Source organism: Amphiura filiformis, chromosome 3 (assembly GCF_039555335.1).
Source record: "Amphiura filiformis chromosome 3, Afil_fr2py, whole genome shotgun sequence".
Lineage (NCBI taxonomy): Eukaryota > Metazoa > Echinodermata > Ophiuroidea > Amphilepidida > Amphiuridae > Amphiura > Amphiura filiformis.
The window spans coordinates 76,920,943-76,939,434 of record NC_092630.1 but is presented as its reverse complement, the minus strand read 5'-3'; the positions used below and the strand labels follow the sequence as shown (position 1 = coordinate 76,939,434).

Below are 18,492 nucleotides of genomic sequence, written 5' to 3'. Positions count from 1 at the left end.
ATGACCTTTGACCTGACCCCTATAAAATGTTCCCTGGTCATGAGATTTGTTGTTAACGAAGTTTGAGCCCCATACCCCATATGGATGTCGAGATAATGCAATTGTAAGATTTTACCCCTTAATGACCTTTTGACCCCAATTCTTTGTACAACTTTTAAAGGCGATGCAGGTATGCAAGTGACGTCATTGTATTATGTAATTTGTGGAAGAAGAAGCATTTTTAGTGAAAATCACATTTTGGCCATAATGACCTTTGGATGACCTTTGACCTAGAGTTGGTCATGTAACATTTGTGCCCCTACCCAATGGTCCTTGTGACCAAATATGGTTACATTGGCCTAAAGCATATGGCTACAATGGCTCGTTAAAAGTTTGACAGAAGAAAGAAAGAAAGAAAGAAGAAGAACTGACCAAAAACAGAACACTCGCAAATTGGAAATTTGCGATTGTAAAGAGGCCTCCTCCTTTTTCCAGGCATTATTGTATGTATGCTAAAACAGCTCTAATTATGGGTATTTACACCAATTTTGCAATAAAAATAAAAAGGCCCTCTTCCTCCTTTTTTTCAAAAACCCGGACGTGAAACATGTTTTTTATTTTACTTGGCCTAAATTGAAGTTTGACTTAAAAGTAATGTGCAAATTCAAAATGTCTATGTTTTGTTTCATATCAAAGACGGGAGCAGTGAAAAACTGTACAGATATGTTAAATTCAACCAGCATCACATATGACCTAACAGATAATGGTACCATCGTAGAAGTACAACTCAACAACTGCACCAATATATCCTATGTACCAACATCACCTGTTACAGAATTTTGGGAGTAAGTATTGATTTATATAGAGGTTATTCTGCACATCGGTTATTTGGAGGGAATTGTGAAAAATCTAAACATTTTGCCTTTGGAACCGAGAAATATCCCAAGGGGCCAAAGCAAAATGTTTATATTTTTTTACAATGCCCGACATTACAGATGCAACGTTATTAACCTCATTCATAACCATCACTTTCATCTCTTCACTTTACAAAATAACTTTTGGGGGAAAATTCATATTCTTTTAAACTGCATTGGCTTGATATTATTAGGTTTGTCTGCATGGCCTTGTGTCAAATGTTAAAAATAAAAAAATCAGTAAATATTTATACTTTTTAAGGTGTGGGGTATGAACGTTTGGACAGTATTTTGATTTTTTTAAATTTGCGATATAATACACGTTTTATGGCAAATGATTAAAAATTAATATTTTAAGGGCTGGGGTATGAACGTTTGGACAGTATTTATTGTTGGACATTAGAGCACATCAGACATATCGAATTGCATTCTGAATACGAAGAATGTCATTCTGATATCAAATAATTTTGATTTTTTGAAATTCGCAATTTAATACACATTTTATGGCAAATCATTAAAATTGATATTTTTGATATTTAACAGTACTTGAAGTAAACTTTATAAATCTGATGATTTATACTTAAAGTGTATGTAGGTGGGATGAAAAGCCGACGATCAATTGAAAATTTTAACCTTTCAGTATTGAAGATATGGATTTTTTCCAAAAACACCAAAAAAAATTAGGTCTTTTGGGAAAAAAAATCCATATCTTCAATATGAAAGGTCAAAATTTTCAATTGACCGTCGGCTTTTCCTCTCTGCTACATACACTTTAAGAATATGTCAATGTCATTAGATTTATATAATTTACTTCGAGGACTGTTATATATCAAAATTTGAAAAATATCAAATTTTTATAATTTGTCATAAAATTTGTATTATATTGTGATTTAAAAAAATGAAAATTATTTGATATCAGAAAGACATGCTTTGTATTCAGAATGCAATTCGATAGGTCTGAGGTGCTCTCATGTCCCACAAAAAATACTGTCGAAACGCAATAAACGCTCATTTTAGATCCCTTAAGTAAACTTTCTAAATCTAAAATTTTACTGCTAACAATATGTACTTAAAGTGAATGTAGCTGGGATGAAAAGCTGATGATCAACTGAATATTTTGACCTTTCATATTTTCAATTGATTGTTAGCTTTTCATCCCATCTACATACACTTTTAGTACATATCATTAGATTTAGAAAGTTTACTTAAAATATTAATTTTTAATTATTTGCCATAAAATGTGTATTATATCGCAAATTTCAAAAAAATACTGTTCAAACGTTCATACCCCACCCCTTAAAAGTATAAATACGGATTTTTTATTTTATTTTTAACATTTGACACAGGGCCATCCAGGCAAACCCAATATTGAACAAGCCAATTCAGTTTAAAAGGATGCCCCCAAAATAAGGAATTGACCAGTAATTTGCTCTGACCATTAGTCAAAGATTAATATGCTGTGACTGAGTCTATGACCCTGTTCACATTTTCTTCTTTTGACGAACCTCGAACGAAGATTAAAAATCGTTTTTTCCTAATGTGTACGCCCTTTTCTTCCTTCGATGATTTAAATTGCTTCGTTCAACGAAGCTAAAAAGGTTGTTTCGACGAAGGAATACTTTGTTCGACGAAGCTAATTTTGTAATGTGTATGCTCGCTTCGTTCAACGAAGGAAAGTGATCATGTGACAAGTGACCTTCGCCGGCTTAAATAATAGCCGGGCGATAAAAGCTTCGTTCAAGCTTCGTTAATTTTTCATGAAATGCGTACAGCGCAATGTCTTTGTTCAGCAGTGTAATGTGCATGCATGCTTAATTAGTTAATTAAGATTAACTTATCTTCGTCTAATGCAGAGATTTTCTAATGTGAACAGGGTCTATGTTTCCTTGTTGTTGGCATGCATAGGAGGAGTAGGAATCATCTGTGTCCTTTTCACTACCAATACTTGACCTAGTTTCATATCAGGTTGATCCTGATTGACCTTACAGCAGCAGTATGCCCAGGTCAAATTCCAGTATCACCCTCATTTTGGCTCTCTCTCTCTCTCTCTACATGTAGGCATTGTAATGATTGTATAGTATTTTGCAGGGTGTACTCCCGGGGTGTACTGTGAAATTGCAAACATTGTTCAAGTATTTAAAATTTAATTTTAAATTAGGCAGTTAAATATCACAAATTTCATAACAAAATTAAATTGTGCCAAATCTTGTTGGGTTGTAGTAGTAGTTATAGTATCCTCTCACAGAGCATCAACTTCATCCTCTAAAATTTTGCATACCATAGGGTATTCTTTTAGAGGGTGGAGTGTTGAAAAATTAATGTAAATTCACCATTTGATCTTCACCCACTGTGATCTTCACCATTATCATGGTTTATATTGGCACATGCAGAATGCATGCAGCTTACCGAATTACACAAATTGAGTCTTATTTGTGCTTTGTGAAACCACACATCTTCCAGCTTTTCTGATATGAACAATAGCAATTATCACATAATGGTTTCTGTATTTCAATTGCTAAAAGTACTAACATTTCAAAGGGTGTTTTGTTTGTGTTATGTCTGATGGTATTGTCAGGACAAAGTGTGTGTAAATATCAAGTAATTACAGTTGTACAATTCTTAAAATGGCTCAATTTACCTGCAATGTTTCAATGGCAGAAGTTACTGCTACAGTACACTGTAGCAGAGTTGTAACATTCAAATTCCTTGGGCGATTTGTTAACAACAATTGATACCTAATCAAGTGTAACACCAGTCATACATGATATCATTTTGTTTGAATACCTTTTATTGTGAATAAAGTGTGCAATCAAAATACTTAAACTTTCTCCAGATAAATGAGCAGTGGAAAATTGTCCCTTGTGTACCCAGCCGTTGTTTAATGAAGATATGAATGGAAGTAATTTTATTGTAACTGAACCACGTGCAGGGATGGAAATTTACACCCTCTCAGTCTGTTTGCTCTTGGGCGAGTAAACTTTCAAATCACCTGCCAGGTTGCCAGTAACATTTCACGGCACATTGGCGATCTGTTGGCTTCCAGCGATTTGAGTTGACTGCTGATACATAATTTGCTACACTTAATGATTTTTAATAAAAAAATCAACATATTAATTTTTCCCCTCTGACTGGTATCCAGTACTTTTTTTTATTTCAAAAGTGTTGACATGATCTTATTAAAGGAGATAGATCTTGTAAAAATAATGTTAACATAACACTATTAATGATATAAGTTTTTTAAAAAAAGAAAGGAAAAAAGTGCATCCCTGGAATGAAGTACATAAATGTATAGTTCAAATGCAAGATACTGAAGTATTGAATTTTTCAGTATAGGGGTCCTATTTTATAATACACTTTTGCCATTTTATGAATAAAATTATGTGGCTGCTATTTTTAACACATTTATATAATGTGTCTATAGCTCAATATATACTCCACTTGGTAATTGCGATTTCGCTGGCCACAAAGAAATTTGAGCTGAAATTTTACGACTTCCGTTTGTTCCGGGGGGGGGGGGGGTAGAAAAAAATGTATGGGGATGTGCCACGCAGACTTTCGGATGCTGACTTTCTCTATACCTGCACGAAGTGGAGTATACATTAAGCTTATGTGTGCACATTTACCCCAGTACCATACCATCTTCTGAAGAGTGCCTGTCCTTTTTTCCAAACTGTAGGCAAAGACATGTAGATGACATTGTCAATTATTTATGAAGGAAATGGGGTGTATGGTTGTGTATATTTAACCCAGATACACATGCTTTATCTAAATCTTTATCTTCCTGGTTACAGTGTATGTGAAGCATTGTTTTCCAATGACCTGCATGAACTACATTACACAATAACTCGAAATTACTGCTTCAAGTTTTCAATAATTCCATAATTCCTACACTAAAAATTTGAATTGAATGAACACAGCTTTCTACAGTTGCATGCGATCCAAACGCGATTGTATCGCGTATTTCAAACTACAACATGAACCCACAACCTTGGATACAATGATGAAAATACTAACCAATCACAAGTGAGTAGGCAAGGTTGGATTCACTTTCTGCGTAATACGCACGCAGAGTCCCACACACTGGCGTACATCACACAATGTATGCGAAAAATCATCACTCTATGTCCGGCTGTGTTCATTCAATTGATATTTCTATTTTTCTATTTTCTGCTCAAGTTAGTTAAGTTATTGCGTTGAACATACACCCACACCTGTACAAAGGCAGTTTGTCAGCATAATTGTGATGGAACTGCAAAAAACCATTGGTGTCACTACCGAACTTCTGGTTAGTTATATGGAGAGGGTCCTAAGGATTCCTCTATAAATTAGCATGGTTCAAAATTTGACCATGTTTGTGAAACTGAAGAATACTTAGACAAATATCTGCTTGCACATACTTTTTAGTGGAGTTTTGGATTTTACATTTTTAGACTGAATACCAATGCTTGTAATTGAATACCCATTTGTCAGAAATGAAATTGCCTTCAGTAAATAACTTTATGTTGATTGTAATATTGTTTTGTTATTTTAGGAGACGAGTATTGCAGATTTCAGACAGTTTGGAGGAAACTGGTATAGTTGTATGGCCTCTTGCGCTGACTCTCCTGTTAGGTTGGGTGTTAGTATACTTCATCATCTTCAAGGGTGTGAGGACTTCAGGCAAGGTGGGTAAAACCAAGGAAATCCTGCTGCACAGGTGCATCACACAAACTCAGCATTTATTACGTGCTTGGATTTTGAACTAAATTTGGTGTAACTACAATAGTTCCATAGATCCTAGATATACTGTGGGAACAGTGTTATTTTTACAGGACCACAGTCTGGTCTTGCTGTGAAACAAAACAATATTCTGCTTACACCAACTTACATGTCAAGCAATATTAAATGTAATTGTATTCAAAAGTGTATCAATGTCCTTTTACCATGGTCAGGACTCAGGATTTGATTTCCCTGGTATGTGAGTTTTCTATGCATATATTTTGAAATTTTGGAAAAAGTTGTCAAAAACTTTTGACTTTGGGTATTTTGGTGGGTCCAAAATACTTTGAGAATGAGCATATTGATGAGTCCACTTTCAAATTCTAAGCAGCACCTCCCAACCCAAACCAAACTTGAGTACCCCCCCTTTGTGTGTATGTGAAGGTTTGAATTCCTGCACTGGAGTGAACCAGATTTATAGCACTACCTTCAGGCTCTGTTGCTTTAGGGAGTGTTCAGAAATACTTTGATGGGGGGGCCTGGAAAATATTTTTTTCATGTCGAAAATTTTTTAACCCCCCTCTTCATGAACCCAAAACTTTTTCGACCCCCCCCTCTTAATGGACCTAAAACTTTTTTGACCCCCCCCTCATATAGGTTCAAAACTATTTTGGCCCCCCCCCCCCCATCATAATGTACCATTCTACATCAAATAGCAGAGGAAACATATTAGCAACTTCATTAGAGGGGACGGCAACATTTTGAGGGCATTACGGCAGTGGGGTTGGGCACTCACGGCAAAATGCCATGGGTGCTGTGGGTTAATTCAAGGGCTGCCGAAATGGTGTGTTCTAATTGATGGGCCAGTTCACATGACCAAGCTTAAAATTTTGCAATTTTACCCTATTTGGGCGCAAAATATGGTGCTTTTCGATGTGCTAAAAAAAGTTCAATGTAGCAATTATTGCTTTATTTTTTCTTCTATTAGGATTTTCAGTGGATGTCCTCCATGGAAAAATTAGTGGGGTGTACCCCTATAATTGTAATGCAACATGATTTAGTTGTATCAGTGATAATAAATTAATAATCTGTACTACATGAAACATTATTGTAAAAATTGTCAACACTAAAGAAGAATTGCAGCTTTTAGTGATTTAAAGAGCTGACCAGAAAGAACTGACACAAACCTCAAAATTAAGTTATAGACAAGCCAATTTTTAACACTGGATCTAATGTATTTTTGTTCTGGTTTAATAGTGGAACATTTGCGGGGGTAGCGCGCGAAAAAATTTTCCCCCCCCCCCCCCTCTACGTGCCGAAAAACTTTTTAACCCCCCCTGTTCATACACCCAAAACTTTTTAACCCCCTATTCAGAACTCCTAAAATTTTATGACCCCCCCTACATATTTTCCAGCCCCCCCCCCACCAGAGTATTTCTGAACACTCCCTTATACATGCAGCCTTTGGAGCTTTTTGGGCTGGACCCAGAGGAGGCTTAAAGGCATTCCTACAATGCACTGATGATTGGGAAATCTGATCAATATAACCTAATTTTAAAGGCAAAGTCCCCATTGCCACACACACACAAAATGGTAATTTTAAAACTGCAGCCAACGAGCTAATAGTTGAGACTTATGACTGATATTTGATTTTCTTACAGGAAACATTGATATTGTCCCACTGCATTAATTTTATTCATAAGTCTCGATGTTTTGAATGTTAAATAATAGGATGAAAACACCAGATATTTGCACACAATCCCAATGCAAGGTATGATCAACTGTACTACATGTGTACAAAAGCCAGACATACAAGGTCAGAAACCCCATTGGGTTGTGGAAATGTCTACATCCTCTGGGCTGGACCATAGGGCTGGACCATGGCTGGACTCACTGGCAAAGTTTGAAGGCCACAGACTGGCTACTAGAATTATTCAACTACAATACTCTTCTATTATTTTGGGGGGGGGGGTGTCGATAAGATACAGAGGTGGCCTTTTTGACCCATCACTGCATAAGGACCATATACTTGTATTTGCGCTTCAGGGGGGTACCTGCACTCCTTTTACACATTTCAACCTCAAATACCTTGAATTGTTCATTATTTTAAACCTTTGCTGCATATGGAGCCGGTCTAGTCCAATACAAAAAGGACAAAAGGACATTTATCTGTAACCACATTCCATTCAAAACACATGAAAATGTTACCCTGTGTCTCCCTTGACAAAATGCAAATATTTTCTATCCAGGTATTGTTTAAATGCTCATCAAATTGTGTAATTTATTGGCCTCCTTTGAGTGTTCACCTTATGTGAGAAATTACAAACTGGATTACATTTCATTCTGCTAGATATGTTTTCATGTTTTTGTGACAAGCAGAAATGAGTTATGGGTGTATTGTTATGTTTGTATGTCACTGATTATGTGTAACCTACAGGTGGTACAACTTTAAAATCAAACCAGAAAAGCATTCCATGGTTAGGAACTTGAAAATAATATGTCAATCTGGGGGGGGGGACATATTGAGTTTCTATCAAATTAATCATAAGAAGAATGAGAAACCACAGGATAGTGTAACCATGTATGTTATGCATGCAGGTATAATGAAGGGTGGTGGACTAATACAAAGTAGGCATATAGAGAGGCCTTCATGATTAAGAAAGTAAAAGATATGTACATGGACTCAAAACAAGGACATTCCCTTATTTCTCAATCTGCTTCATTGTTGGTATAAAGCTGTGGGGATCTTTGCTGCACTCTCAAATCTTTTTGTGACCAATTTATGGATTGATCTGTACGGAAAGAGTGGAATTTACTCTACCAGCAGCATTAGGCCCTTCACACTAAATTCTTAGTTTACTGTTCACCGCCCGCGTCCAAAATTGAAAATTGCAAAATATTTAATTATTTTGTTTTGGATTTTCTCCTTTAAAATAACTTTTAATGACTTTTACTTGCTACTTTCTAACATGAATCATATCAACAATAATGATGAATAAACAAACAGCATAACTGGGATTAACTGCACCTTATACTATGTGTAAAAGTAAGCATAGTAATAAAATAATTTTAAAAATGCCAACTCCCTTCAAAACGGGTTGATAATTGGTTGTGACTAACACTAAATAAAGAAAATAATAGATAATTAATAATTAAAAGTCACCTAGTCCTATTTTAAAAATCTTTAACAGTAAACTCGGAATCAATTGTGAAAGGCCTTAACTCAGCAACCAGACTCAAGAAAAGCATCCACGAGACCAAACTTGTCCTATTTTTAAAATCTTGAACAGTAAACTCGGAATCAATTGTGAAAGACCTTAACTCAGCAACCAGACTCAAGAAAAGCATCCACGAGACCAAACTTGTCCTATTTTTAAAATCTTGAACAGTAAACTCGGAATCAATTGTGAAAGACCTTAACTCAGCAACCAGACTCAAGAAAAGCAGCCAAGAGACCAAACTAGTGGCACACACTAGATTTCCTTTCCGCTTGACCCCACCTGGAGTGTTGGGGAGTATCCAAGCAGAAGCAGAAATTATACAGTCTAGGGGCAGAGGGTCCATAGGGGTTTAGTACAAGGATAATTTCTGCACTCTGTATTATACACAGTGTTATGTGGCAGCTATTGGAGTTTGGGCCTTCCTGCACTAATCCATTAGGGATGCACCATTAGATATTATGGGGGGGGCTAGAGAGTTTTTTTGAAGAAAAAAACTTGATGCACCACCGAAGGGGAAAAAAACTTGGGATGTACAAAGCAGAGGGAAAAAATTGCTGCCTCAGTAGAGAAAAAAATGCCTCACCCATAAAAAAATGTCATGCTTCCTCAGGAAAGCATGCTTCGTCACCCTTTTAATCATAAATTCTTACATCTCCGATTTCATTCACTTTTTATACATCTCTTGTTTTATATTTGATACTATTTCAATTTACCAATACCATAATAATTACCTACCTATTCCAATAAAATCTAATCTATGAATCACCTGGAACTTTTCACCTCCATCTAAGACATACTTCTTTGTCTTATTAATTAAGCGTCTGTAAATGAAGGGACTGAATCCAACCCCATTATGATAAGGGGAAAATCTGCCTTAAATGCATAAGAATTTTTTTTTTTACTCTCCAAGATGGTAAAAATTTGATGTTGGATGAGTGAAAAAAAAGGTCATGACCCTAACTCACTATCTCTAAATATCTAATGGTGTGTCCTTTACAGTGTATGAAACAGATCTGTAAAGCCATGTAGTACAACAAGTCCCAAATTTTGTGCTCGCTTAGCATTGGTTAAGCATTTGTAGATGCTTCACCTCTATTTGGATTACACAGTAGAATAAGACATTTTTGTAATATACTTAGTTTAGAACTTAGATGATTACATAATTAAGACAAAATCCCTGGGAAAAAATCATAACATGAGCTTGTTTAATCTATCTTTATTGAGGGTATAAATGCGTAAGTACTGCTTTCTATAGCACAAGCAGGCCCTCATACAACAAATCTGTAAAACATCTGCTCATAAAGCAATGGATATTGAAATGAAACAGTATCAACATATTTAGAACTGAATATAATTACATACTTAGGGCAAAAGCATGACTTAAATTTGATTAATTTTGTGGAGATAGCTATTGCAAGTTATTTTAAGTGACAAGTTTGTATAGACCCAGTCTATGCTTGCAATGTAATGACCAAAACTCTGAAAATGATGATCACAATCACAAAATGTATTAGTGATGTACTTTTAATACAAGAGTTTAATTGCAAGGCTAAATGGATAAGACCGGACAATACTTGATGATGTTTCCTACCTGTTAATGTGCTATTGAGGTTTAATGTGTTTTGCAGATTGCTTACTTTACTGCCTTGTTCCCATATGTGGTGCTGACCATTTTGTTGATACGAGGGGTGACACTACCTGGTGCTTCAAAGGGACTTATTTACTACTTGAAACCAGATTTGAGCAGACTTACAGATGGCAGGGTAAGGAATTATGAATACATGTGTTCTAGAAGCTTAGAATTATTATAGCAATTGGATTTGCCTGGCAAAATGTTTGAATTATTTTATCTACGAAGCATCTACTAAAAGTGATTAACTGAGATAATTAGGGATGGCGATTTAGGCCTACATCCCGTCTGCGGACAGTGGCCACTTGATTTGTCCCTGTATGAGCAACATTTTGACCCCCTCAAAATCATTTCTTTTAGCTAGATGTTCTTTTATTTAGGAGGATGTTTAATGTTTTATGAGTAGCCACTTGGCTCCAACCAGGTATTTTGATTTTCTTTGTTTTTTAACCACTTTCAGTAACAAATTAAGACCATTTGTACAGGTGTACTTACACATTTTAGTTATTTGTTTTTAGTTTCAATTAATTTTTATCAATTTTATTTAATTTTTCATTTTAATGTGATGTAAAAAATAATAAATTGAAACTACTTCAGTGGAGTATAATGCCTTCCAACACTGTTTTAATAATTTTATTTTTTACTTCACACATAAAACCTAACGACTTGTGAAATGGAAGTGATATACATAAATATGATGTTTTGACTGGTCTATCTCTTTGCAGGTGTGGATTGATGCTGGTTCCCAGATCTGTTATTCCTATGCTATTGGATTTGGCACACTTGTGGCTCTGGGAAGCTACAATAAATTCAACCAAGACTGTTTCAAGTATGTATCACCTAGATATCGTCATATACACAATTACTATTTTTCGCAGTTAACTGTGTATGAGAAGCACTTTGAAACATATTGCATTGATTTAATAATTGCAATTGCACCTAGAGATGTATTAGACAAAACTGTCAATTTATGTGTAGGGGTGCATGTGTGAGAAGAACTATGAGAGAGGGATACCTCACCCAACAAAGTGCTGATGAAACACCCAAACCGTGCTGGTTTATTTGCAGCAGGTTACTAGTAATCACAGTATAAATACATTATTTGAATGTTTGCAACACAAGATAAGGACATTTTAGGGAAAATGCCATAAAACATTGACCCAGTTCAGTAGTTCAGCAGTGCATTATACTCCACGAGATGGTCAAAATAAGATTGTAATAAACCAGCCTCCTTCACTGACCAATCACAAACGGCATAATAAAAGCCTTTGGAAGTCCATACTTTGACCCAGTACAGAAGATGGTAGTGATTGTAAACACAGACTGTAGAAAACCTCATCAAAGCAACTGGTCTTTTTATACTCAAGTCACACATGGCTTACCTTAGGGGTGGTGCAATAATTATGTGTACCCCGGGGTGAATTATAGGGGGCAAAGATTTTTGGCAGGCCAAAAGGGGGCAAGCATTTTTGGCAGGTCGCAAGGGGGGTCAAGCGATTTTTGGCAGGTCGAAAGGGGGGCAAGCAATTTTTGGCACAGATATTTTGGGCACGTTTCTATATTACGCCCTAAAAGGCGAGGAAAACGTTCTGAACACGCTCAAATATGCAAAATTTCCTATTCTATTGTTTGTGGACCAATATCTAAGCGTGTGTTTCAATGATTTTAGTATAAATTGATATGTAATTCATTAAAATCAATAAATTTTTCACGAAGTTGGCTCACAGACACATAATATATTTTTAGTTGTTTAATGTAGTTAACCCCTTGGCTACAGTAGTCGACCCCTTAGCTTAGCCATTTGATTTAATATTCTTAGTCAGTGGGAGTGGTCTAGTTCGTAGACACATTTTTGATTGGACAATCGCAAGATTTGGTGCCGTTTATCAGGTCGTAGACGACCCCACGTCATCATGCGTCTCGATAATGCCTTTCACGCTTGTAGAGGTGCACGTATGCATTGCGCTGTAATGCGTAGACTAGTGCGGAATACGCGACGCGCTAGCAGTACGCGCAACAGAATACGTGCAGTTGTAAACAAGTTTCGTTCATTTTATAATGAGGGGAGTTTTTATGACGGTAACTTAGTTTTTGCTTTAAAAAGTTGTTTACAGTTATTAAAATAATATTTAACTGACTAAGAATGAGAATAAGCGATAGGAATTTTTATTTTGCCTATCCTCTACCTATGATAGAGCGACAGGTAGGTCCAATATTTTTATCGTAGTGGATACCGGCTGCGCCGGCATCCACTACTCAAAATATTGGACCTGCCTGTAAATCTATCACACGGTAGAGGATAGGCAAAATAAAAATTCCTATCGCTTATTCTCTAATTAATTTACTTGAATATAAACTGTGTTGTCGTTTTTTAAAGACAGTTCTTGTAGCATATACATGGCTGCTTATTTGGAGCTTTGCTTTATGTTACTCATTAACAATGTCTAGAAATCAATAAGGAAGGGAATTTTCCGCAAGTAAAGCTTAACTGTCCTACATGCTTGCACATACCAAAGGTTTGACTTGGCAGAGTCAAATGTCATACTTGACTTTCATGTATTTGTACATTCTTTGTTATTCTGACTTAAAGGTGTTGAAGCAGTTTTTAGCAAATGAACTATGAGTATAACATGCAGGCTCATACATGCCCTGAATTAATTCCATTAATAGCATGTGCCCATATAAGCACCTCACATTGACTTTCTTCATAAATTCCCTCAAAGCAATACCCGAGTACAGTTATAGTCATTCAGCATGAAAGATGTCAAAGTTCTCTGATAGAAACTTCCCTAATATTGCCATTCAGTAATGGCAAATTTTGGAACCATTGTGTTCACTAAAATCCTGAATCCAAAAATGACTTTTTTGGCCCAAAGCAGGGTTGGCGATTTTTTTTTATTTAAACAAGAAAATCAATTTATTTGATTTAAATCGGGATTTTTTTAAATTTAAATAAAAAAAATCACCAACCCTGCTTTGGGCCAAAAAAATTCATTTATTCCAAGAACTGCTATACCCCATTATAAATTCAAAAGAGACCAGTGGAATGCTAGACTATTATGTGCAATCATATCAGGTATTTACAAAAAATCAAAATCATGTTTTTAGATGTAAAAATTTCAAAGAAAAAATGGCTAAATCCTTGGGAAAAACCTGTTGAATTCTGCACCTTGAAGATGAATGTTTAGCAATACATAAAATTACATCATTCATAGGAATGAAGTAAAACAGTCAATTTAAGAAAGGAATTAACTTAAATCGATCAAAAATGGTAGAAAATTAAAAAGTTGATTTAAATCATGCCAACCCTGGCCCAAAGTATGCTAGCCGTGCTTTGTTTGGCCCATATTCTAGTTGAATTAAATAATAGCCCACTAAAAATGGACTTTTAAGTGCTTAAAAGCACTCTGGGCGGTTAGTGGAATGAATTACAGTACTTCAGGGAAAATTTTTTTACCTCATTCTTTGCTGCTGGTAAAAGGTGAGGAAGCATTTTACCACAATTGATCAGTGGTAACATAGGTCATAAAATGTGGTTGAAATTATTTTTTTTCCTCTATATAAAATATTGTCCCACAGACTGATTCAATTGTGCACATTGTTTTTTCTTTCCAGAGATATGTTGGCAGTGGTGTTTGCAAACAGCTTTACAAGTTTCTATGGTGGTCTTGCAATATTCTCAGTTTTGGGATTTATGGCCACACAACAAGGTGTTGAAGTAGGAGATGTAGCTGACAAGGGTAGGTCTCCTGTGCATATTGTTCTCTATAGACTTCCTGTGATGTGGTTATGTACCGATTAACTGATGATTTGGTACATGTGAACTGATGAAGATTTGGTACAGGTGAAGATGTATGCTTGTCCTTGCACACATACAATCTCAGTGCACTAAGCTATGTTGATCAGATCGGCCACATTGACACAATAATATGATGAATAGATCGATGTCTGCTGATGTCTGGAGAAAGTTTGTAACTAAAAAGAGCAAAGTCACATGTTGCATTGGTATTATATAGGATGGAGTTAGGATTAGACAGTATCACATCTATTTAGTTTCCCAGCACCCCAGATGCAATACTGTAGACTCCTTCTCCACAAATTGCATAACTGCTTATATTATGGTAATACTGATTCTGTTCCAAAATCTTCCAGTTTCAAATGTCACTGCTTCTTTTATGTACCTAAGTAAAGTTGAATCCCTCCCTCATTATGTGTTTATTATTGATACGGCAGTTTCCAAATGACATCACTCGTACCTTGTAGCAGTAGTCATGTCTGTAATTTGCCATAAGCCCAGTACCTTGCATGTTGTTGAGTGCCCTGCAGGGTGGATAAGTGCACGTTATTCATCTGTATTGTATTATATTGTGTTGCATTGTTACTGGTCATTGTGAAAACTGAACAACTTGGTAGAGTTGTAAATCAGTGCATAATGTTCCATACAGGTGCTTAGAGGTCCATCTTTACATCATAGCCTACCACACACTATGCAATTTGTTCTTCTTGATTCCCTTTTCTTTAGGTCCAGGTTTGGTATTCATTGCCTATCCTACAGCAGTGACCATGATGCCGATATCCCCTCTATGGGCGTGTGTCTTCTTCACAATGATTCTCTTTGTTGGCCTTGACAGTCAGGTATGTAATTCATTATATATCAGAATTCCCAAAGACTCCTGAAAATTCATGCAGTTATAAAGCCATGCACACATGGAATTTTAATAAATATACATTGAAGTGCCAGAGAGATGTCAAATATCGCAGGTATGTTTTCTCATTAGATTTTTGAATTTTTGCAAAATCTCTCAAGAGCCCCTTGAAATGTACTGTACTAGGGAGCAATGTAAATTCATGCATTTGTCACAAGTTTATTATTAAAAGTTCTTGTCTTATGAAATTCTTTCTGGAATATGTTAAAGACAAAAATATTATTTTTGTTACTTTTTAGTTTTTGCTATTTTTGCCAGCATAACGAGCAATAACTGGAAACTGTGTTTTTACCAAGTGGAAAAAAACCATGGTTGTTTCCACTATCAACAAAATCTTGCAAACTGTGCATGATATACTGAAGTGAAAAACTACTCAAAAGCTAACAATCATGTTAATAAAGCCCACTGAACCATTATAATGCATGCAGGTGTTAAAATAATATATGGATTTTAGGTGTTAAAAAAATATTTATGGATTTTGTACCATTATGGGGAGTATGGAAAGTAGTAAACAGGATACTGTAAAGATTCGCCAATGGCGCTATAGGCTCACTTGACATAAGTGGAATTTTAGGCACAACCTAAAAGTGCCCTTCAGTAAAATTCCCACTAGCTAATACAGGCACGGAACCTTAATTCTTGTCGGGGGTATGCGCCGTGCATTCTCTAAATTCAGTTAATTTCCATTGTCAACCATGTATTTGAATGGGATTATGAAATTTTAAAACGCTTGAAATATCACAAACAAATAGGCCTATGATAAATAACATAAATACAAGCTAAAACCGTTGGGTTTCAATAATGAACCCCACAAAACTAACCGAGTATATGGAAAATGCCATACGGCCATGCGGTTTTGCCAGCTCTCTCCGACCATCATGCCACTCGCCGCCTGATTCTTGCTGGGATTTCAGAGTAGGGAGACCTCTATTTGCACATGAAATTTACCCAAGGCAAAGGACCCCAAGTGCGCCATTAGGCGAACCTTACGATATAAAGGGACTTACGAAATATAGTTTGCTTCTTTGTGTAAAGAAAATTAAATGGAGTGTGAGCAGAATCAGGACCACAGCACTCTAATATGGTAAATGCCCATACCGATTTGGAGTGCAACTCATTCCTCTGGTTGGCAACTCTTTTGTCTCCAGTCAGGGGCTGTGCAATAATTTCCCCTCTCTCCCCAGCAAAAAAGGGGTGGTAGGCACATTTTGGCAGGGCAAAAGGGGGGAACAGTTTTGGCAGGTCAAAAGAGGGGCTAAGAGGTTTTTAGCAAGTCAAATCTTAAAATGCTATAAACATATCTTGATTTTGGTCAAAACATTTTAATAACATTTAAATGTCAGGTTATATGAAGGTCATGAAAGCATTTTTTAAATGTTTTATAATGAAAATACAACAACATTTTAAAAATGTCTTTAAAATGTTAAGGCAAAATATTTTTTGCAAACATTTTAGCAAAATATTTTGTCAACACTTAAATAACATTATGTTAGAATGTTTTTCAGGAAGTTCTCAAAAACGTTTTTTGAATGTTATAAAAACATTTTATATAGGCCTACTTTATATAACGTGACATTTAAACAATTTCTGTAAAACATTTTGTGTTAATTGGGTAATTATTTCCACATGTTATGTGGGTAAATAAAATTGCAACTTTGGCTCTGGATAGTATACTAAAACAACAGCCGAAAAGTAGTGCTAACCAATTGGCTCATAATGAGATGACTTCTGATTTAAACAGACCTAAAAGAGGAAGAACACTACAAGTTGTGTCTAATTTGTCCTAGTATCGTAAGCCAAAGAGGCAAGTTATCTGCTTTCTTATTATCTACTCCCCTCTCCTGTTAGTTGTTAGTTGATGCATAAAAAAGATGATGAACAAGTGAACTCTATATAATTATATGCCATTTCACTCACAAAACTCTGTTTAAACTGATAGTTTGTTGCAGTAGAAGGCTGGATCACGGCTGTGCTAGACTTCCTCCCACCAGTCTTAAGAAGAGGACACAACAGAGAATTATTCACATTAGCTGTGTGTGTTGTTTCCTACCTATTTGGTCTAGTCTTTGTTACAAATGTAAGTATGAACTGCAGAAGGGAAGCAAATTATTGGAAGAAATTAAGGGATTGGGTCGCTGTACAAAGATTAAATGACAAAAGTAATAATTTTTTCCCGCCACTTCAAATCCATCCAGATGCTGTTTGATATTCACAAGTAATGACAGGATGTGCATTTGGTGATGGCCAAGTGCAGGAAGCCATCTGATTATATCACCAATTTATAAGCAGCAGCACCTGTGAATATGTTTTTGCACAGATATTGGTACTATATAAATATGTTAATTGATGATGTATTAATTATATAAAAGTATTAATACTTCAAATCAAAAACATTTTCCTTTCTTAATAAGTCATAATGATTTCTTGTTCTTTTATTTACTTTTATAACCATTAGGTTTCAAACTTAAAGCAAGAAAAAATTTTCTTCCAAAATTAGCTTTATTTGGTTATAAAAATTGCACATTATTACTAATCAAAGTATTGCATGTTTTATTTGTGAGCTCAAGGAATAATGTCTCCATACCGATAGTACACATCATAAGCTATCATATTAGTTCCCCACAAGCACAAGGTATTTGATATAGATCTATACACCCCCCTACCCTGCATATTACAATTAAACAGGGAGCAAAGAAAAAGTTTAAATATAATAAAGTTTCATTTAATTGCAAACTATCACAAAGTTTTACTGTTGATAACCATTTGTGTTTACATAAGGAGAAAATCATGCTGAATAGAGGGAGGGAGAAAGTACTGGTATCCTGCATGTGAAGTTGGATTACCCTCTGTGGTCCCATGACACTAGTCTTCAATAGGGGCACTGTCCTGAAGCTAAATTCACATTCATGTAAACATTGCTAAACACATAATATACTCACTTTGTATACTTTAGTAGTGTAGTTTTGGTTTGGTATGAATATACTTGGTGGATATATTCACATATGCAGGATGGATTGTTCCTTTAATTTATGAGTGAATTTTATCACCCTGAAGCTTGTGGATGATAAAATTCACTCATAACATGCTCATAATTAATGCAGCAATCCAATCCTGCATTGAAAACCAGATCTTGCTTTTAGTTGCAGTCCTATGGTTCTCTTTGAGTGGAAAAAATACCAACAATATATTAAAAGAGGTTGAGATAAAAACTTCACTACACTGGCTTTTTGTTTACTTAACAATATTTTTGTTTGTTTACTTTATAGTAATGAGAAGTATTGTATCTTTTTCTTTCATAAGACAAAATGATCTATGGAGCATCAGTTGATTTTAATTGTTATGAT

General features: G+C 35.5%; 1 protein-coding gene across 1 annotated transcript in view; it reads left to right on the top strand.

Moving 5' to 3' along the window:
* The window catches only part of LOC140149166 (sodium- and chloride-dependent GABA transporter 2-like), a 65,932-nt gene that overhangs the window by 21,836 nt on the left and 25,604 nt on the right, over window positions 1-18,492 (top strand). The window contains exons 4-10 of the mRNA XM_072171363.1: window positions 676-824; window positions 5,425-5,557; window positions 10,441-10,575; window positions 11,168-11,271; window positions 14,058-14,182; window positions 14,965-15,077; window positions 17,088-17,225. Coding sequence (XP_072027464.1) covers window positions 676-824; window positions 5,425-5,557; window positions 10,441-10,575; window positions 11,168-11,271; window positions 14,058-14,182; window positions 14,965-15,077; window positions 17,088-17,225 — 897 coding nt within the window. The remainder of the gene's footprint in view (window positions 1-675; window positions 825-5,424; window positions 5,558-10,440; window positions 10,576-11,167; window positions 11,272-14,057; window positions 14,183-14,964; window positions 15,078-17,087; window positions 17,226-18,492) is intronic.